Genomic DNA, 22,086 nt, shown 5'->3' with positions numbered 1-22,086 from the left:
GTTAAGATGCAGAAGCAGAAACCACCCCCTCCGTCCAATTCTCTGGGATGATCGCTTTACCCCTCCCCCCACCACGTGGCTGGTAGCAGGGAAGATCCCTGCTAGCCAAATGCGAAAAAGCTCAGCGTCAATCACCCCCCTTCTCCCCTTGCTCGGCTACCTGCAAGGAAGGATTTTTTTTAAGCAACAGGCAAACAGCCCAGTAGGAATGGCCATTTCTGTCCCCTTAATTAAATTCCTGAATTTCAACTAGGTTACCATGAATGATATCACTCTCCTGAGGATAATACAGCAAGATAAAGAACGGATGTTGCTTTAATGCCAGCAAACACTGGGACCATACGCAGCTAGGCTTTGTCATGCAATGATACCAGATTACTTGCTGCATGCATGGCATGGTCAAGTGTCCTACCATGGAGGATGGAATAAGGCTGCCCTGCCCAGAAACCTTCTGCAAAGGCTTTTGGAGTACTTCCAGGAGAGCTTCATGGAGATGTCCCTGGAGGATTTCCGCTCCATCTCCAGACATGTTAACAGACTTTTCCAATAACTGTACTGGCTGCGAATGGCAAATCATTAAAAAACGCTTGCTTTTAAACCATGTTTTATATTTACAAAGGTACACTCTCCAGAGGTCCCTTCCATGGCTTCATTGTGTGGGATAGTGGCTTAGGAGGGCTGGGAGGGGAATTCCGTCAGGGTGAGAAAAAGCTCCTGGCTGTTGGGGAGAACGGAGTGCTGTGCGCTCTCTGCATGCTTGTCCTCCTCTTCCTCCTCCTCATCTTTCCTGTCCGCAGAATCCTCAGCCATGGCTGAGATTACCTCCCCCACCTCGGAATCCACGGATAGGGGTGGGGTACTGGTGGCGGGTCCCCCTAGAACTGCATGCAGCTCAGCGTAGAAGCAGCATGTTTTCGGCCCTGCCCCGGACCTTCCGTTTGCTTCTTTGGTTTTCTGGTAGGCTTGTCTGAGCTCCTTATCTTTCACATGGCACTGTACTGAGTCCCTGGTGTGGCCTCTCTGCATCATGGCCTTGGAAATTTTTTCAAATGTTTTTTCATTTCCTCTTTTGGAACAGAGTTCTGTTAGCACAGAATCTTCTCCCCATACAGCGATCAGATCCAGTAACTCCCATGCAGTCCATGCTGGAGCTCTTTTTTGATTCTCAGGAGACTGCACTGTTACCTGTGCTGATGAGCTCTGCGTGGTCACCTGTGCTGGTGAGCTCTGCATGCTGGCCAAACAGGAAATGAAATTCAAAAGTTCACGGGCCACCTGGCCAGTGCATCCGAGTTCAGATGGCTTTCCAGAGCGGAAAAATGGTGCACTGTGGGATACCGCCCGGAGGCCAATACCGTCTATTTGCGGCCAAACTAACCCTAATCCGACATGGCAATACCGATTTCAGCGCTACTCCTCTCGTCGGGGAGGAGTACAGAAACCAATCTAAAGGGCCTCGTTGTGTGGACGTGTGCAGGATTAAATCGGTTTATCGCTGCTAAATTCGGTTTAAACGCGTAGTGTAGACCAGGCCTAAGAGTGCTCGTGTAGCTATGTTATAGTTATGGGGGAGAGCTCTCCCATCGACATAATAAAACCAGCTCAACAAGCAGCAGTAGCTATGTTGGCGGGAGAGTGTCTCCCACTGATAGCGCTATGAACACGAGTGCTCGAGCCAGCAAAATCTGTATTACTTGGGGTGGTTTTTTTCACACTCCTGAATGACAAAAGTTTTGCTGACATAAGTGCTAGTGTAGACATGGCCTAATTTATTTAGTGTTCTTTTCTTTAGTACCCTGGGAAGAAAAGTAGAGGTAAGACAAATGTTAGACTGTAGGCAAGCATCCCTTCTGAACCATTGTGAGCTGTTCTTAAAGGGTGAGAAGGGGCCATTCAACTAGAAAATAAATAAATGTGTGATGATTAGCTCTATACACTATTTCCTTATTTTTGAGGATTTTATAACTGAGATGAGAGGAAAAATTTAAGTCAGTGGAAGAAATACCTACATTGTCCTTGAAGTTCAGGAAAAGAAAACACTAGCTGTATGCTCATGCATACAGTATTATGCTCTGTAGCCTGTAGCACAGAATGCCAACTGCCTACCAGCAGGGAATACTCCTGTTAAGGAACCAGGGTAGCTTCAACAGGCTTTTTGCTAGCCAATGATTAAGTAATATTCATTGGAGGATTATCCATACTGGGACTAGGTGACAGATATGTACCTAAAAACAGTTGTGCCATGACTTACAAACTATAATACTTCTAGCCACTTGGCAAGAATTTTTATTTTTAATTTCTTAGCAGTTACACTCCACCTAATCACACTGCAGATCAAACAAACTATAAAGTTGCAGTGTTTTAGGTTCTATTTCACATATCTTTATCATTGACTATAAGAACAAGGGTTTTGTTTTAGTTCAGATGTTCGGGTAAATCTTCTTCCGAACATGAGACAAAACTCCTTCCTATAGATAGAGGTTCTCAGTCCCATGCACATCAAAAAGTCAAACCCCGCTCACCCCCCCCCCCCCAGTATATGCCCAGTCACCATAAATACACTGCCACACCGAGCTGCACTCTGCAAAGGCTATCCCGCACTCTAGACACACACATCCCTGTTCACTACACACCCTCATGCCACAGCCCCACAAACACACAGCAGGGACCTTAACACCCCAAACATGCACTTCCACACTGCACATACATATAATGTCCTTCGCCCCAGTTCTACCCCATACTCACACGCCTCACTCCCTGCACATCTTTCTCTTTCATTTCCTACAAAGGCTTCAAAGTTCTTCACCTCGCTGCCACTGCACGGACTGCAGCCTACGGTCGCAAGGAAGAGATTCGGGGCTCCCTTTCCCCAGCGTGTTACATGTTTGGCAGGGTTATTGCAGTGTGCGTGTGTGTAGTTTCTGCCACCCTCCCCGCTTCTCTTAGGGCTGCTGGAGTAGGACAAGCAGGCGGCGTGTTTATTTGTGCTGTCCAATGCAGCCAGCCAGCAGGGCATATGTCGCTACTCCTCGGTGCTCCTTCACGCCTGCGCCACAACAACATCTGTTTGCACTGGAGCTCGGTAAAAGCTACAGGGTAACTAAATTGCGGCTGAAAGTGTTCCAGAGTCAATAAGCGAGAGACACAGAGAAAGTCTCCACCTTAACTCTGGCCTCTGGCTCTCCTTTCGGTAATTACGTAAATGTCAGCAGCCTCCCCCCGTGCCCCCCTCGGCTGGTTATGCAATACCCAGCGCCTATATCTACTGTACCACACAGCTCCCATAGGGCGGGGGAAGTGTTAAGGGAGGAGGAAAGGGGGTTCAATTCAAGTCTGGTTCTGCCCTAATACTCCCCTCTGGGAGGCCGCCATTGGCTGCACCCCGCGAGCGCTGAGCTCTGATTGGGGGCGGGCCGCTGCCAGTCACAGCAAAGGCTGGCATGAGGACTGTGCGTTGTGAGGAGTGTACAGGACTGACCTACTAACACAGATCCCTCTCCAACGGCGGCGGCAGCACCACCAGCAGACACGTTCGCTCCCTCGCGGAGATAGAAGCTGCTCCACTCCCAGGACTGGTGCAAGGGGCTTCGCAGCCACTGGCTCCGAGTTCTCTCGCCCCGCTCCCCACAGCGATCGGGAGAAGAACAGAGGCAAATGCAGCGGTTTGCTGGAAGGATACCGCTTATTTCATTCTGCTAGTAGCGATTATGAAGGTATGGTAACATTGTAATGGCTTGTTGTAGTCTACACTGGATCCTTCGGTGTGGTGCTCCCCTACCTTGTCTTACACACTTATCGGGGTGTGTGTAAATCTCTCTCTCCATGGCTCCATGTAGCTGGATATAGACGCGTGTACGCTATGTATATGTATGTGTATTTGTGTGTGTATATATATAAAAACTTTTGCTAGCATGTCAGTACTGGGACTCGCCACCTTAAGGTGGCCGCTTTGATTGCAGCGCCCTCTCGACAGCACGTAGACTTGGAGCTGCTGCTGCTTGTTTGCTGGCTTTGGATACGTTGTTGTTGCATAATATATCTCCTTGTTTGAGGAAAATTGATGTTTTCGTAGAGAAAAGCGCCAGGGAGGTTTGATCTGACGCTGATCCATCTCACTCTGGGTGGAGAAAGGGTACGTTTGGGGGAGTGGGGAAATAGCTGATTAAAAATACTGGTTTTGCCTGCTAAAAGAAGGTTAGTTGAAGGAATAAGCAGGAGAAGGAATTTAGAAAATGCCTGTTTAAACATTTACCTATTTTAGATTTTAAAAACAACATACCTCAGACCCTTTTTGTCATCTGACTGTAACAAGCCCGAGGGAAGGTTTGTGGGTCTTGTTCTTTCGCATATTGCATAATCTGTTCACTGTGTACTGGCAAGCATTTGGATGTGATGTGATCTTTGCGTGTGAAATACTTTTGCTAATTTTGGTGCAGATTTAGGGAATTAGATCATTAAATGCACCGGTTTTTGTGTATTTCACACCAAATAAGGAGTTTTTATGTCGATTGTCAGTGACTGTCGGCGAGTTTACATTTTCACTTTGCGCTCAGGGATCTTGTTTTTATACACGGAAAAGAGTACATGTAGCATGCAGTTCTCTTATATTAGTTTGTATTTGTGCCTTTTCCCTCACTTTGCTCACTGGTTTTCAGACACTGCAATACTGATCATTTAATAGTTCTTGGAAATGTTGCATTATGTAACCACAGAATTTGCTGGCAGTGTGGGTAGGAAGAGGGAGCTAATTACGCGATTTTGTAATCTCGATACAAAGAAACTAGGGCAACCTCAAGCTAAAAAATGCACGGTAACAGATTTTTTAAAAAAGTGTGTTTAACAAGGAAAGTAGTCAAATGGTAATAGGGAGGTAACTCGTGGTTGCTGAATGTGGTATACACCCTTGTAATGAAATTTGTGTTAATCTATATTTAGCCCTATCATATTTTAGCAATTGCGACTTCATGTGCTATTTCGGTCTTTTCTCCAGAGCTGGGCAAATAGACGTTCAAGGCCATTTGGCTGAATTTTAACCCCACGTCTTGATAAGACTGTATTTTAGGAAGGTATTTCTCCTAGACGCTAAGCATTTTGCTAGGCATTGGCTTTAATTTTTTTAAAAAAATATTAAAGAGATCGATACAAATTTTAGATCAAGCCAACAGCACCGAAGAAGCAAGATAGTCTGTCACCTCCCTTCATGATCGTAATGAACGCTGACGAAGTAAAACGGGAGGGGGTGATGTAAAAAGGTATCCCATTCACATTAAATATTGGTGTTTTAGAATGTAACATGAGAAAAGCTGATGTAGGTTAGCATTACATTTTATATAAAACGAGTTTTTGATTATCCTCTGCCTATGATCACAATAAAATGCACACAGTCGTAGTTTAGAATGATGATGATGCTTAATGAGAAAATAAGAATCTTTCCCTTATATGTGAAAAACAATTAATGGCCCCGTCCTGCATTCCTTGTGGAGCCAGAACTGCCACTGGTTTCAGTGGCTGAAGCCGGGGATGCAATTCGGGGGCAGGGTCTTTACATGTGCCCTTATTGAGAAGCCTGGACTCCATTCTTAGATGAATTAAGTAAGTAGGATAATTAAGGAGGTCAAGCTCTTTCCAGGAACCGAAGCTGGTTTTAGCCACGGCCCCTAGTTGACAGTGTTTATTGTTGTTGCACATTATTCCCTGCGGCCCATGTGGGGTCAGTGTAGCTGGTGCATAGGTAGGCGGGTGGATGTATATTTTTTGGGGGGGGAGGGTAGGCTTAAGGGCCGTGGGCTTAGTCCATTGGGAGGGAGTGCTAGTGCAGATCGGAGGACCTCCTCCTGCCTGGGGGAGAGCAGGAGCCCCTTCCCTCGGTAGCTGTCTTACCCGGGGCGGGGTGGGGTTGGGGGGGTGTGCACAGGGAGGGGCCGCAGAACTGGGCGTTGGTTATTGTGACTGGGGAGGCGGATGTCGCTGCTCCTGCTCCGCATTCCTTTGTTCTGGAGCTGGGGGCGGATGGGAGGCAGCCCTGAGCCCCGGGGAAGGCGGGAGGAGGCGAGTGCTTGGGGAGGGCAGCCTGGGCTGAGCGCGAGCGTTAAGGAAAGCGGAGTAAATAAGGCAAGATAATAATACTCGGTTGTTTTGTACTGACAGGGAGCGAGCGAGGGAAGAACAGGCTCGGCAGAGGGAGGGATGCGTCTCCAGTCACGTAGTGTGTGTACTCGCTGTTCATTAACACGGAGCCGATGGGGGGAGGGAAAGGAAGCGTCTCTCCTTCTGTGCTGAGAATGGAAATATGTTAAGCAATTCAGCCTGCTCCCACGTTCTCTCCTGCACCAACCAGAGCGCCCTGCTTCAGCAGCCTTTGTGCCTAGGCTTGGCAGCCACGCGTACAATATTGGGCTTTCTAGGGCGGCTCGCATAGTTTAATCGCCTGCTCATGTCTTTGAATTTTATACAGCGAGAGAATTTTACTTCTCTTGGACGTTAGAGACGAGCACGCTACAGAGCAGGACTGTGCCCCCCGCCCCCGCCTTGCTGTCCTGAGTCTGGTAATAACAATTAGAACTTCACTTGTTCCAAGCACTACATTATTAAGTAATTTACTCTTACAACACCTCGTGCTGAAGGTGAGACATTCGAATGCATCCTGTATTAAGATCCTCATTTTACAGAAGTGGAAGCAGACACAGCCATGGAAATGGTTATTATTTAAGTGGGTTTATGCCTTTTGCTGAATTTGACTCAAAACAATGTGACAATATATCTATTTGGAGCAATGGATAAATATGTTATGGTCAAAAAATATGATGTGATTATTCCTTATCCTTTCAGCTTTAATTATCAAATTCAAGTATATTAACTCCAGTTATCTGTATATAAAATCTATTTTGAATTTACATTGCCCCACTTAGTAATTCATGCAACACAAAGCCTACATTAAAATAATGCTAGGGGCATTATTCTTATTGTCCTCAGTCAAAACATTGATTTCAGCAGGAATTTTCACTGAATAAGGTCTGCAGGTTTGTCCCAAGACATGATTTAAGCCAGCAAAATCAAGGAACACTGAGTAATGCTCCTTCACGTTATTGGCACTAGCAGAAACTACTGTAAAAGTTGTCACATTACAGATATCTTTATTTGACTGTTAATGTGTTAACATTTTTCAGAATTATCTGTCTTCACTTTCCATTTTTAGTTATCTTCTCTTTTAGCTTGTCTTATTCTCTAAAGAATTGTTAACTAGTGTTCAAAATATCCAGCTTCGTGGATTTGCCCTCAAAGCTTCACATTTCTGTTGGAATTGATTTTCTAAGGAAATGATTTAAAAGGTGTCAAAAAGTTTACAGACTTCCCACAAGCAATATGAACTTACATGACCTCCCCACAGCTTATCTTAGTCTATGGAGAAACAGTATTTTTTATACTTTGGCTGAAAATTGTGGAACACGCAGATATTGTTTTTGCTGATTATAGCATGAGTGTATAGTCAACAAATATATCAATCACTGTTCTACCTGTTCAAGCACTTGTCTTTTTTATTTCAAGATATCTTTTGCTCATTTTAAGCTGACTTGCTTGCAGATGGTTATGCAAACGTTTATGCAGTTTGTTTTTCCAGACAGCAACCCTGTTACCATATTTTTCTGAGCTGCAGTTATAACATCACTGTGATGCAATAACTTGAACAATAAAATCCTTTGTTTGAGTCTTACTACACACAATTAAGCAATGTGTCTGAGTCATCAGCTTAATAGATTCTTCCAGGTGACCTTTCCATGATAATTACAGCCAGTTATGAGATATAAATGTGCTTAGGATATGTAATAAAAAAAGATGCAAATATATGGCCAAATCCTGTGGTCCCTTCCCAAGGAAAATATCAGTTGATTTAGATGTTAAACTATTTTTCAGAGTTAAAAACCCATTTAGTTAAACATTTTCATTGAAATATTTGTAATTTAAACTGATAGTGATGGGGTGAGCTTAACTGTCAAAAATAAGAACTTGAAAAATGAAGACATATTGAATTTGGTTCAAAATGTGATAGAAACAACGCCTTTGAAAACTCCTTCTTTGTTTCTCTGTTTTTAAAAAAGTGTGCCTGAAATTTATTAGCATTAATATATTGTTTGATATCCTGTGTTTTTTCCTTCCTAACTTACACTTGAGTTGGTGCTTGTCCAAATTAGCATAACATAGGAATACTAAAAGACTTTGTAAATTCTGAGCATTGATATTACATAAGTGATTTTCTTTTTGATTGGAAAGAAATACCTTTTTTTACAACTTTTTTTAGTTTTCTCTGAAGTGAACTTACAGTATAAAAATAGGAATAATGATTTGTCTGTAGGAAATCATATAATTTGACTATGGAGTGTAAATACTGTTATATTTAGCATATATTGTTATATTTAGTAAATACTGTTATATATAGCATATATTGTTTATTATTAATACATGCTTAGATTATTCTATTTTGTGTTTGTTGATAATATGTTTTGTCAAGGAAGCCCACGTTCATCAGAGCATAGACTCTTCATTGTTTTAACAAGTTTAGGAAGAAATTTTCGTATCTCAGTGGTTGTAAATAGAAGATTAAATGTAACATTCTTTTAAAGCTTTCACTCCTTGTCATTCTGTGCTGGAATATTTTCTGGGTTTTTTTTTTTGGCATGTATCCTGTTTTAGTTACCATATCTTGCAGGGTTATCATACAGCTTTGACTCAGTTTTCTGTTCTGTCGCTGAGTTTGTTGATAAGAGTTTCTGACTGAATGACCAAATTCAGCCTCCCATGGAGTTTGCATCACAAGCAGCCAATCCTGCAACTGGCTCTGTGGGTATGGACCCACCCGTACATTTTCATGGAGCCGAAGCAAAGTCCATGGTTTTGTATGGACACAGGGGTCCATGCATGTGGATCATCTTGCAGGATTGGGGCCTGCATATATTGCTATTTCTGTTTCATTTGTAGTGTGTGTTAGAAATTATTACATATATTGTCTGTCACATCATGATGTTTCACATTTTTGTACATCATTTCTTATGTCAGAGATATAGGGCCAAATCCTCAGCTGATGTACATTGACATAGTACCATTGCCTTCAATAGAACAACACTAGCTTACACCAGCTGAGGATCTGGCTCATATTTTGAATTGGTGAAAATACAATACAATTAATATATAAGAATGTTATTTGTTTTAGGTATAATGGAAACAACATTCCATAATCATTTTTGTATTTTTGTCTTAGGGCCTTTGTTTGAGGGGAAAACAAAACAAAAGAATATTTTGAGTGTTTGAAATTAGCAAGGCTGTGATTTTGTTTTTGGAAACCTTTTAATATGAAAATAGTGGTCTTGTATAATCTAAAATGTTTATTATGAAACAGCTAGTGACATAAAAAAAGAAACTTCCTGTTATATTCTTCATAATTTTAAGAATTATTTTAGCTCAGTTTAATATTTTTTATAATAACCCATTAGAACCATAACCGTGAAATTTGTTTCTTTACCCGAGTATGTCTTCCTGTGCACCTTTGCACTACCAGCTTGTCATTAAGATTGCTCCATAGTACTCTAAATTAATGACACAGATTTTTCTAGAACAAAGCACCTAAGCATTTGTTTTGGAAAAATAATAATAATAAAAAATCAATAGAGAATTACACAGGCTTTCCAAACTAATAGGAAGAAAATGTAGGTCAACTAACCTTGACTGACCTTTTGAGCAACAGCTATTTTTAACACACATTTAGTTCTCTCCAGATAATTTTATTTGCATAATTTGTGTTATTAACCTTTGAGAAGCAAACTGTACTTTAATGAGTTAATCTGTAATTATTAAGATAAACAGTAACAGAAGTGTTTCCTAACAATGAAGGCCTTTCATAAGACTTCAGTCTTCTGGGTACAGCTTCAAGTTTGACAATATGGAAGTACTATAGTATTTCATTTACCTTGATAAGCTTTCCTGTATTTGTGTGACTGTGGAGAATCTAATAACTTAATGATTCTCTTACATTCGCATTAAATGTATCAAGTAGATTCCTCTTTTTATTACTTTTAAAAAAGTAAAATAAATAAGTTTTCTCCAAAAAGTTTCATCTTGTGCGAAAACATCATAATGACTATTACACTGGTCTGTAATTTAATTGTGGGTTGATCCTTCAGTCATTAAATGCTTAAGGTGCTCATTGATTTGAGAGAGGTGTCTTATGTGCACCAGATTAAAAATAGTAGATAATATCAGAATTCTAATCCTAATTTTATCATGTTTCCTCTGTAACCTTGAATAGCCACTCAGTCATACCATGTAATCCTGTTCACCAGTGTGCTCCCAGAAAGGCTTCATCTGATCTAAACTGCATCTGATCTAAACTGCATGGGTTGGCTGACCCACAAACCTGCATTAGGGCTGGCATTCTGTAACCTTGAATAGCCACTCAGTCATACCATGTAATCCTGTTCACCAGTGTGCTCCCAGAAAGGCTTCATCTGATCTAAACTTCATCTGATCTAAACTGCATGGGTTGGCTGACCCACAAACCTGCATTAGGGCTGGCATTCTGGATCCACTCAAGCCAGTGGCAAAACTCCCATTGATCCTGTGTGAAGCCAGATCTAAGCCCCTTCAAAATAAATGGGATTATTTTGAATGCCTTCAGTGGGGTTTGACTCAGACCATAACGGCCAGATCCGCAGCTGGGGTAAATTGTCATAGCCTCATTAACTTCAGTGTGTCACTTCAATGGAAATATGACAGTTTACACAAGGTGAAGATCTGTGCCCAGAGTAGTAGAAATTCATGGCACTACATTTGCCTATAATGTGCAAGAAGTAGTTGTAGACAGACTCTAAATTGTGGAAGAGATTTGATTCCTCCGACTCACCTGTTAAATTAGGTTACATCTACGCTACAAGCTAGGGCTGTGATTTCCCCCTGCTTGAGTGCATATACTTGGGCTAACTCTGCTTGAGCTAGCATGAGTACAAATAGCCGTGTAGCATGGGCGGCGTCAGTGGAGGCATAGCTGAGCTGAGTCAAGTACTTATTCACCAGGTTCAGGCATATTCATACTCAGCATGGCTCTGCTGTGCCACTGCTGTCATTACCTGTGCTACCACTGCTATTTATATTTGTGCTACCTCTATGAGAGCTGGCATGAGTATGGGTGCAAGAACAGGAGAATCACATCCCTAGCTCTTAGTTTAGATGTAGTATTTGGCTGCATGCTCACTTTCAAAATTGCACCCTCAGTTTCCCCAGCTGGAAAATGGGGATGAGAATACATCTTCACCTTATTAAGGTGTTGGGGTCAGTTAGTCAGCAAATATTTGTAAAGTGCTTTGAAGATGAAGAATAGTAAATATATTCATAATTTTTTAGAATTGTTGAGTGCAAAATGGTTGTTGGGTTGGGTGCCTATAAATGCCAGTGTTTCTGGTTCGTGAAGAGAGTTTAGTTAAGTTGCTCTGTGACAGGATGCTAACGATAACATATCCAATGATAACTATGCAAAACATTGAAAACAACAATTGGAAATCTAAATATATATACTTAAAGTTAGTTTGCTTGGTTGGTTGGTTAGGCAAATTGTTTATATTATACTTGACAGTGTTTATTTAAATAGGTGCTGAGAAGTCACAGTGGCAGAATACGTGGTTCTCACTTTAGAAAGATTAGAAATGAATATTTTGCAGTGGTCTTGAAACTGTATTTCATTTAGTCCAGTGCAATCATCACCAGAATGTTAAGGGAACAGAAATAATTACCAAGGCTGCTGGGTGTGGGAGGGGAGGGGAAAGTTTCTCCCAGTCACCCCCAAAATGATGGAGGGGCAACTGGGCCAAGTTTGAATGAGAGGTGTTGGATCTGGGGTGCAGGTTTGGGGCCACCATCAGTAGTGCGGGGAGTGACTTGCTGGGCCCACCATCACCGCCACTGGCATCATCATACTGGGCCCAAGGCCACCCACCAGGCCGAAAGCCTGGAGGTAGGAGTGGAATTAGGGATACCACTCCCACCAGTAGTAGGGCTGGAACTCAGGGAGAGGCAGGACTGGGAGCAGCTCCCTGGTTTCACACAGGGCAGAGCCCCTCCCCCCAGCTCCATAGGGAGGGCAGTGATCCCACAAGCCTGGGGCCTCTCTGTCCCCCATGCCCTCTCCTCTTCTTAAATTCTTTTGTTTCCATGATAATTTTCTGGGGAGGAGGAGGAGGGAGAGAGGAAGGCTCTGTTTCAGATTTTGGTTTAAGGCCCTCAAAATCAACTGTACAGAGTTGCATAAACCATTTTTGAAGAATTTAATCATGGATATAATGCAAATTATTTTTGATAAATATAGAATCATTCTTTGCTAAGGAACATAAATCTTGTTCAATGAAACATTATGGGTCATATTTTGGCTTGGGAAACGCACGTGTATGTGGGAACAACATGTGCGTATTCCAACACACAGTTGACCTACGTGATTACATTGGAAAGAACAAAGAGAGTTAAAGTTATGGTCCAGTCCTATCACACTTTTGCTCATTTAAGTATATAATGTGAACATGCGAGTAAAAGCTGCATGGTCAGGACCTTTTTATAATATCTTGAGACTATCTCTGTGCTTCAATATTTTAAAATCCATGCATAAATTAACATCTCATGGCTTCCATGTACATCATTTCATGTTTCATTAGTATGAATTTTATAGACCAGTCATATTAGCCCTTGAATCTGAGGTTGGACTCTGCTCCTATTGCAGTCAATGGCAAAATTGCAGTGGAGCAGGATTGGGTCTGTAATTAAGTTAAGAGGGTTGAGTGCTATTACATTGTTGAATTGGCACTCGATGCCATTAACGTCAACCAACCCAATAAATAATTAAATAAATAAAAACCTTCAGCAGTGACTAATGTACAGCAGTATTAAATGTTGGTTTTAGAATACTTTATGAGGGAGTGATAAAGTAATTGCAAAATTAATCATAAGGGAAAATATTGGAATTTGAAATGTAGTCAGAGGAATCATTACAGTTCATTAGTTTATGTGTAACTACTCATGTTTTCCAGTGGAATTATAAAATACAATTGAAGTGAAATGGCTGTTTTTATTGAAGGCATTTTGCCATTATCATCAGATGGAATTTAATTTGTTTACAGACTCTGTACTGAGCTGATCCACAAGGAAAACCATTAACAGACAAGGGGTTTTAGTTCTCTGTTTGTATAACTGTGGTTTTCATTAAGATGATACAAATGTTCAAGGAAGACACTGATAGAACTAATAATTTGCTGGTGCTTTAATGATTTACCAAAAGCATAATGTCAAAGCTTTTGACATAAGTGGCAATTATGTAAGGTTGACATAAAAATCATCGGCCAAATTTAGACCTTATGCATTTCTCACATGGATAAAAGCAAGGCACGCATATGAATTGCCTGCAAAGCACTGTTGTTCTGAACACAAACTTAGATGAGCCATAGACTCCTGTACAATCCCTCCTTAATTCAGGTTATTCATACTAAGGGCACCAGTAATATGCACAAGATGGAGCGTGGCCAAAACAGGAGATACGTTTGCTGAAACAATCAGACCATGCCTCCTTGGAATGCCCCAATTTGCAGAAGTTCTGTGGCTCATGAACTCTTCAGTAAGCAAAATATTACAGCCCATCCTGGTTGTATTTTTTGGCTTAAGTGCAACCTTAGGTCTGAATATTTCCCTGGGAAACTACATATGAATTTAGAATCACTGCATACTCAAAACTCGCAGTGACTGAGAGACGATTGGTGGTAAAGAACTGAATTCTGAGTATTCAGTGTTTGGATGGGTTTGTAATAATTCTGATTCTACCAGTTATCTGTTTATTATTATTTTTATTACTATTAGTATTGATTTATTATTATTGTTCCTAATTATATGTCTAATGGTAGTGCCCCAAAGCTTCATTCAGGATGGACTGGGGGTCTCATGCTGACTGCTGTACAAAAACATACAAAGACATGGTCCTTGCCTTGAAACACAATCTAATTGAAAGACAAAATACCACACTCCCACAGTAGGAAAGAAAGAGGGAGGGAAGATGAGAATAATTGTAATAAGATCATTTTGCTACTTAAGCTGGCTTGTGTATAGCTTGAAAATTCCAAATAATGTAAATATTTTTAAAATATGTACAAATAACTATTTATCATCAAATCTCTATCACTGCTGAGTATTTATTTTCAATAACTAATAACTTTAAAAAGACCTTGACGTTCCAACCTGTACAGCACAGCACATAAATGTATAGAATATTAGCTTGTATGTATATAAGTATCCCCTCTTCTAGGACTATCAATATCTCGTATCTGATTTTGATTTCAGTTATCTATTACATTTTATATTTTACTCAAATCTCTGTGTCATTAGGAGCTGATCCAGCTCCCATTGAAGGCCCACTGTGTATCCCACTGACTTCAGTAAGAATTGGATCAGAGTCTTAAAGAGTAAATACATAACTTCTGGTAAAGATATGTTTTCATTGATATTTGATAGAAAAGGTGTACTGTTTCACATTATGTACTTTAGAAAGTGGATACATTTCCTCATTGGAAAGCCAAAAATTATTTAATGACTTGAATAAATGTGATTGCCAGTATACATAATGTACCAAGATAGTTACTGGTCAGTATTCTTTTGATCCAGTAATCCCAGTGCTGCAGAATAATGTAAATATAACCTGTGCATTGTATTTTACATGACATAAGTCAAAGGATGAACATTCTGGAAATTACTTCAATTTCCAGTTGACCAGATTGATTATATTTTTTGTTACTGTAGCACAACATTGTGATGCATTTACACATTTTACCTGTATTGCAAGTGTTCTGACTCATTTAAATAAATGTACATTAGAATTCATGTGTTCAACAGTGAATTTTTAACAGTATTATACTGCATTCGGTTAATACCAATGCTAAAATATACCATTGTAATAAGTAGAATTGCTGTAATGGGACTTCAGGAAAACAAACTATAGCGGATTTTATATGAAGTTGTGGGGATATATGGTGGGGATTTTCTTTCTTTAAAGACCTGATGCAAAGCATGTTTAACTTAATGTAATGACTCCCATTGACTTCACCATGGGCTTTAGATCAGGCCTAATTGTGTAGTTATTTGTATATTAGTTACATTTCTGCTTTGCAAGCACAGTAATTTGTGGTGCTGCTGTTACTGTAAGTAGTTAATGTTGTCTATGGAGTGGTTAGCTCTTGACTTCATTTCCCATTAAGGTTGCATTACGAAAGACAAATAGTTATAAACCAGTAATTAACCATAGATTTTAGGAAAGTCTGCTTAGCTGTTCTATTAAATGTGTTAATTTTTCATGACAGAGGAGTTGGCATGGTTTGATGAAACAGAACCCAGCTTGAAACCCAAGTCTTTATGATCCCTGATTAATTGTTATTACATTACTTACTCCACTTTGCCTGCTGGAAAAGACAAGAGAAACTGGCAGCATACAATTCATTTATTCTTTTGTAACTTTCCCAGCTGATAAAGTTAAAATTAGTTTCATTAGTCATTGTAAACATATGCCCAATAAGTAGTGACATTAAGCTAAAGTCACTGGTATATTTATTTTTTAAATATACAGGCAGCATACAGAGTCATTGCTATGTGGATATCAGTTGTGTAAAAGCAGTTGTCCTGCTAAATTTATTTTATTGGGAACATGATTAACCATGGAAAATTTGGTATGGAGGGGAACTATGTCTAGGATCAAAAAGAAATTTTGTTATGAGAACAAAGTATTTTTGTACTCATATGAATTAAATAATACAAAATGCTAATTTAAACGCTAAGTCAAATTTTAATGACTAAATGTCTGGAGTTAAAGGTTAAGCTAGTTTTCTTTAGTTGATGATCCCATTTCAGATTTAAACTTCTTTTCTAATTTGTGCAGTGTTTTGCTGCAGTTGTGCATCCTTAAATGTTACTAAATTGTACTGTGGTATAGTAAAAACATTTTTCAAATGAGAATTATGTTGGTAAATGTTGTCATCCTAATGTAATTTCACTAATTACTCAATAGTTTTTTCTTTTAGATATGAGAGATCAACCTTATGTAATATAATTTTTTTTCTTGGTCGTTGATTTTTGAAAAAGAGTGACATATTTGTCAGATTTATATAACTTGTGCTTAATCTAAATTATATTGATATGACCAGGCAAAAAGGGGTCTTAAATGTCATGTGATCTCTATACTAAATATAAAAATCATATATGTTTTAAAAGTTAATTATTTTATGTGCTGTGTAGCTGAAATGTGTTCTGTCATTATTTTAAGGCAATGAAAAAAGCATTCTAACTTCTTTAAATCAGCTTGGGTTATTTTTAATCTGTAATGCACACAAATATATAACATCTCTAAATCACAAGCCACAGCTGCTTTTGGAAGAGATATCTTTATATGGAGGGATAAGATTTTTTCCAGTGCTGCTAATCAACATGTCTAGTCATCTGTTAGTGTAGAGGCTTAAGTTGGTCAAGGATGTAATGGAAAGTTCTATGACAACTTTATTGTCGAATCAAAAACAAATGTTATTTTTACTGCTTTTCTTTGGATCATACTTTACTTGTTTTAAAAACGGGAACCTTATTTTTGATTTGTTTAATTGCATGGGGGAGAGAGAAAAGCTGCTAGCTGATTACATAAAGTGAACTGGATCATTGTAAGTGTTGAGCTTCTTTTGTAGTCTAGCAGGTTTAATCAATCAATCATTATTCTAAATTATGTATTTTGAAAGTAGCATTTTAAAGCAGAAAATCAGCAATAACCGAATAATAATTGGTGTTTTTTATTTATTACAGGTTACTTAGAAGGTTCCCATTACGTCTGTCAAGAAGTAAATTGGATCTGAACATTCTTCTGTTTGATAATATGAAACAAAAGGAATAATGCATATGGATTTAAAAGTACTGTATTTATTAGGTAGTTATTATTTGAGAAGCACTGGGAAAACAGCTCACTCTGTTACTCATCATAGATCTACTAAAAATTGTTTCTGATGCAGCTTAGAAAAATGCAGACCATTAAAAAGGAACAGGCACCTGTTGACACAAGTAGCAATGTGGACAAAATTATGGTACTTAATTCTACTTTAGCAGAAGTGTCTGAAGACTTGGCTACAAATGAAGACATACTACTTAATGAAGGAAATAGTGGAAAAAACAAATCATCATCATGTCGGAGAAAGCGGGAATTCATTCCAGATGAAAAGAAAGATGCTATGTATTGGGAAAAAAGACGAAAAAATAACGAAGCTGCCAAAAGATCTCGTGAAAAACGACGACTGAATGACCTTGTCTTAGAGAACAAACTAATTGCATTAGGAGAGGAGAATGCCACGTTAAAGGCTGAGCTGCTTTCATTGAAGCTAAAGTTTGGTTTAATTAGCTCTGCAGCATATGCTCAAGAGATACAGAAACTCAGTAATTCAACAGCTGTGTATTTCCAGGACTATCAAACTTCCAAATCAAATATTAACTCATTTGTGGATGAACATGAACCATCTATGGTGGGTAGTAGTTGTATTTCTGTCATCAAACACTCTCCACAAAGCTCTTTATCTGATGTGTCTGAAGTATCTTCAGTAGAGCATATTCAAGCAAGTCCTATACAGAACAATTGCAGAAGTCCTGAAAATAAGTTTCAAATTATAAAGCAGGAGCCTATGGAATTGGAGAACTATGCAAGAGAGTCAAGAGATGATAGAGGCTCCTATGCAGCATCCATGTTTCCAAACTACATAGTAAATACCTTTAATGGATACTCACATTCCCCTCCTCTGCTGCAAGTTAATAGGTCCTCCAGTAATTCTCCAAGAACTTCAGAAGCTGATGATGTGGTCATAGGAAAGTCATCTGATGGAGAAGATGAACAGCAGGTCCCTAAAGGTCCAATTCATTCCCCAGTTGAACTTAAAAATGTTCATGCAACAGTTAAAGTTCCAGAGGTGAACTCTTCTGCACTGCCTCACAAGCTTCGAATTAAGGCCAAAGCCATGCAAATCAAAGTGGAAGCAATGGATAATGACTATGATGCCACACAGAAACTATCATCACCAGTTGACATGACATCTAAAAGACATTTCGAGATTGAAAAGCACAATGCAGAAAAATTGGTACATTCTTCTCACACTCCTTTCTCTGTTCAAGTGACTAATATCCAAGACTGGTCTCTCAAACCAGAACATTGGCACCCAAAGGAACTCAATGTAAAAATTCAGAGTGGTTGCAAAACTGGAGTTGTTGAAATTAAAGACAATGTCTACAAAGTATCTGAGTCAGAGAACTTGTATTTGAAGCAGGGCATAGCAAACTTATCTGCAGAGGTTGCTTCACTTAAAAGACTTATAACTACACAACAAATCTCTGCTTCAGACTCTGGTTAAGTTACTACTGATTAAAGGCTTATTGTTTTAAAGGATGTCATTTGCAGTAGATCAATATGTTTTGTATTATGCTGAATTTTCACTGGACTTGTGATGTCAGTTCACTGTAATGTTCATATAATGTCTGATTGATGGTGTCTTTTTGTGCACAAATTATTATGAAGACTAGGTTGTGTTATGATCACTATGCCTTGTGTATAGTCAAGTAGCCTGTATGGGGGCTGTATATAGTGAACCTTTTCTTTTTCTTGTTGTTGTTGTTGTTGTTGTTCTATTATAAAGTGTGCAAGTTACCAGTTACAATAAAATATTGGTGACAAACACAAAACATCTACTCCAGGTCAATTGATTTCTATAAACATGTAAATATTTTGTTAATTATCAAATAAGAAGTCTTCCAAAATGTATTTCAGTTCACCCATATTCTTGAGGTTTACAGCCTAAATAAACCAAATTGAAATTTATGACATACCTGCTTGAAAAAATCCTCGGTCATGTTTTTTTCTTACTGCCCTTTTATAAGAGAGTAGAAACTGGCTTGATGTATTAAGAGATGTAAATATGAAGACCAAGCTTCCTTACCTTATTTATTACAGTAGATATACCAAAACAATAATATTAAGGAAAATTTTCTACTATTGTCTCAAATGAAAGAATATCTGGCTTTCAGTGCAGCTTATTGAGACGGATACTGAGGCATTTATCTTATATAGCTTGATTCTCCATATAAAATTAAGATTGTGGATCTTTGTAATTTGCAAAATCATGAAGCTGGAATAATAGGTAAATCCAGCTGCAGCCCCTCTGCCCTTAATCAGTGTTCCAGGCCTGAAATACAGTGGATCTGCTCATTTCCACTGTGTAGGTGCATCATTTCCACTGTGTAGGTGTGGAGTAGGCTATCTACAGACAGGCCATGCAAAAGGACTGCATCTCCTGGATGTAGTAGTTCTCTCCATAGCAATATGGTGGAGAATTGTGGCTTGGCTAGGGACATCCGCAGGTTAAAAACCCTTACAAAGCAGACTGTGGTATCACCAGTGGAGTTGCAGGGTCCCAGCTGACACCTGGGTTCACATACCAAGGCCCAGAACAGTTATAGGAATGAAATAAGGTTTATACAAGATCCCCAGAAGTGATTAGCTCTAGATCTGGATGAAAAAGATGCGAGAAAGTTCTAAAACAAATGTAATTTCCATTTTTTGTCAAAAAACATTCTGTTGAAATTTTCTCATCCACTTTAGTGAGCTAACAACAAATGTCCTTGGATGTTGCATTAAGCGTTTTAAGTGTAAAGAAGACAAAATACAGAGATTCAAATCTTCTGTGCAGTTCAGCTCACCTTGATCTTTGCTCAGGCAACAAGTGTTTAACACTGTGTTTGGCTGGGCTAGAGTCAGTACTTTTTTTCTCTTTGTGAGGAGCCATTAGGGCATGAAGACTTCCTGCTAAATCATACTCCTATCACTTTGGCTGGCCAAATTCTCACATTTTTAAATATTAAATCATTTTTAAAATAGTATCTGCGTTTGGCAGGGTTCTTTTTCTAGACAATTTGCCATCATTTAAAAAATAATAATATTAATAAACATCTTACAGTTTCCTGGAGAAAATCACGATTAATTGCCATGATCCATAGTGAACCCTAGTTTGTCAGCATTGATTTAAAAAACTGGCGTCAGTGATATTAATTTCATACTTCACTAAGAATGACAGGCAGATTTAAATTAGTTGGAGGTGTGGGGGATGTTGGGTGAAGAGGAACATCTGAAGCAACTTTCTATAGCTGTGGAACCTGGGTGAAATCCTGTGCCCACTAAAGTCAGTGGCAAAACTCCCACTGACTTCAGTGGAGCCAGGATTTCACACCTTGTCTTTTCTGTGGCTGATGAACCATGATTGTGTTCTGTGTATGGGCCTTGTCATAGAAGCAGCTGGTGATCTTTCACATTTCTTTGCATTCACAAAGCCTGTTAATTGCTGAACTGCAATCATAGTGTTCAGAGCTGCTAACAGAAGTATACCATTCTCTTAAATCACCTATTGCTCTTAATTCATGTCCTAATAATGCAATAGACACTATAGTTAGGATTTGTGTACATTTGGCAAGTAATAGAAGGAACACACTTGAACATTTCTGAAAATGAGTCCAGGATTATCATACAAAACTTAGGGAACTGCAAGTGAATGAGTAGGATTGGAAACACTAGAAGATGATTGCTACTAGTTGTTTGCTTGAAAAACATCTGTAATGTTTCTTTAAATATTTCAGAATTCTTTAAATATTTTAGATATTATATATCTCCCTGTGTAATAAAATGTGTTCAATGGGATGATTTAAAACGATGAGTAATGACATCTGTGTAAGGTGACCAATATCTTTAGCTGTTCCTCTGTTTGATTATTTTAGCTCTTGTTACTTATAGTTGTCAGTTGTAATGGATAAACACAGCCCTCCTTTCTAGGTGGTTATATTTTTACATTAAATATGCATGTCTCTATTTTGTGCAACCGCTGTTTGATAGCCATGATTGTTGGGGAGTCTCACTGGAAATCAACCATAGCACCCAGCTTAGAAACAGGATCTTGTGTTTATATGTATTCTCCCATGCATCTTAGCTGTTTGCTTCCTTTAAAAGAAATATGTTGTTTGCTAAAATCACTATAAATATTAGTGCATTATACTAACCTGGTCTATAGGTGTTATCTCATCAGCTCTGAAGGTAATGACAGTTTTTTTTTTTCATGTGAGTAATGTGCATCTCACATAAAATTACAGTATAAGAGGCAGGGAGGAGGTTGCACATACAGGGCCAGGTTCTCAACTGTAATTCTGTCCCTTTTGCACCAGAATCTGATCAAAACTGGTCAGCTGAGAACTCTCAACTGATATAAAGCATAGCTGACTTCTGCATCAATTTCCCTCCCCCGGCACAGGAGCATGTCAGGGGAGGGAGAGGGTTAACTTGGACAGGAGAAGGGTGGAATGGAACTCCAGTCCCTGACAGCAATTTGCAGCTGGCATATGGTCCCTTATGTCAGAGCTGGGAATATTTGAGAATCAAGGAGTCTTAACCATGTCCCTGACAGCCCTAATCCCATATCCCCTTTCCTGCACTGAGTGTTTCCTGGCACAGGAGAAAATCTGACCTACATTAAAAGAGTTGCAATGGCTGGTCCATTAATCCCCATGTTGGGGATCTGAGGCCTTGTTTGTGCATAAACACACTTCAACTAAAGCAGTGCAAATTCTTGTATGGATACCCTTATTTCGGTTTGGCTTAAATTCCAAATCAATTTAAACTAAACTGAATAATCTTGATTTAAATGGAAATAAGAGTGCAGCATGCAGTCTTTTGCACTGGTTTAACTATATCAATTTAAAATCACACCGTTAGTTGAAACAGTGCAGTCCTGTGAGTAGACAAGCCCTGAGTTCGGTTTTGAGCTTGGTCTTACACTCGTGATGGTGTAAAAAGGGTGGGGAAGGGAGAGCGCTCTCTAGTGACCTCTGTGATCAACTCAAAGAGCAATATCAATGTCTGCTGAAGATGGATCCTTGTTCAGATAAAGGGAAAGAAGGTCACTTTGAGGAGAGGTTTTGTAAAGGAATAAATGGATTGTTCAAATATGCATATAGTACTTTTCAAAAACT

General features: G+C 39.3%; 1 protein-coding gene across 2 annotated transcripts; it reads left to right on the top strand.

Moving 5' to 3' along the window:
- Nucleotides 1-3,477: 3,477 nt before the first annotated feature.
- NFIL3 (nuclear factor, interleukin 3 regulated) lies at nucleotides 3,478-20,942 on the top strand. 2 transcript variants are annotated; one of them, XM_030566776.1, is made up of 2 exons: nucleotides 3,478-3,713; nucleotides 16,849-20,942. In XM_030566776.1, exon 2 carries the CDS (start codon nucleotides 17,046-17,048, stop codon nucleotides 18,429-18,431), a length of 1,386 nt encoding a protein of 461 aa, XP_030422636.1. In that variant the 5' UTR covers nucleotides 3,478-3,713; nucleotides 16,849-17,045; the 3' UTR covers nucleotides 18,432-20,942. The 2 variants fall into 2 exon arrangements, with proteins under 2 accessions (XP_030422636.1, XP_030422637.1); XM_030566777.1 differs by lacking the exon at nucleotides 3,478-3,713 and adding an exon at nucleotides 4,041-4,132.
- Nucleotides 20,943-22,086: the final 1,144 nt, after the last annotated feature.

This window comes from Gopherus evgoodei, chromosome 6 (genome assembly GCF_007399415.2).
Source record: "Gopherus evgoodei ecotype Sinaloan lineage chromosome 6, rGopEvg1_v1.p, whole genome shotgun sequence".
In the NCBI taxonomy this organism is placed as follows: Eukaryota; Metazoa; Chordata; order Testudines; family Testudinidae; genus Gopherus; species Gopherus evgoodei.
This window is presented reverse-complemented; position numbering and strand designations above follow the sequence as displayed.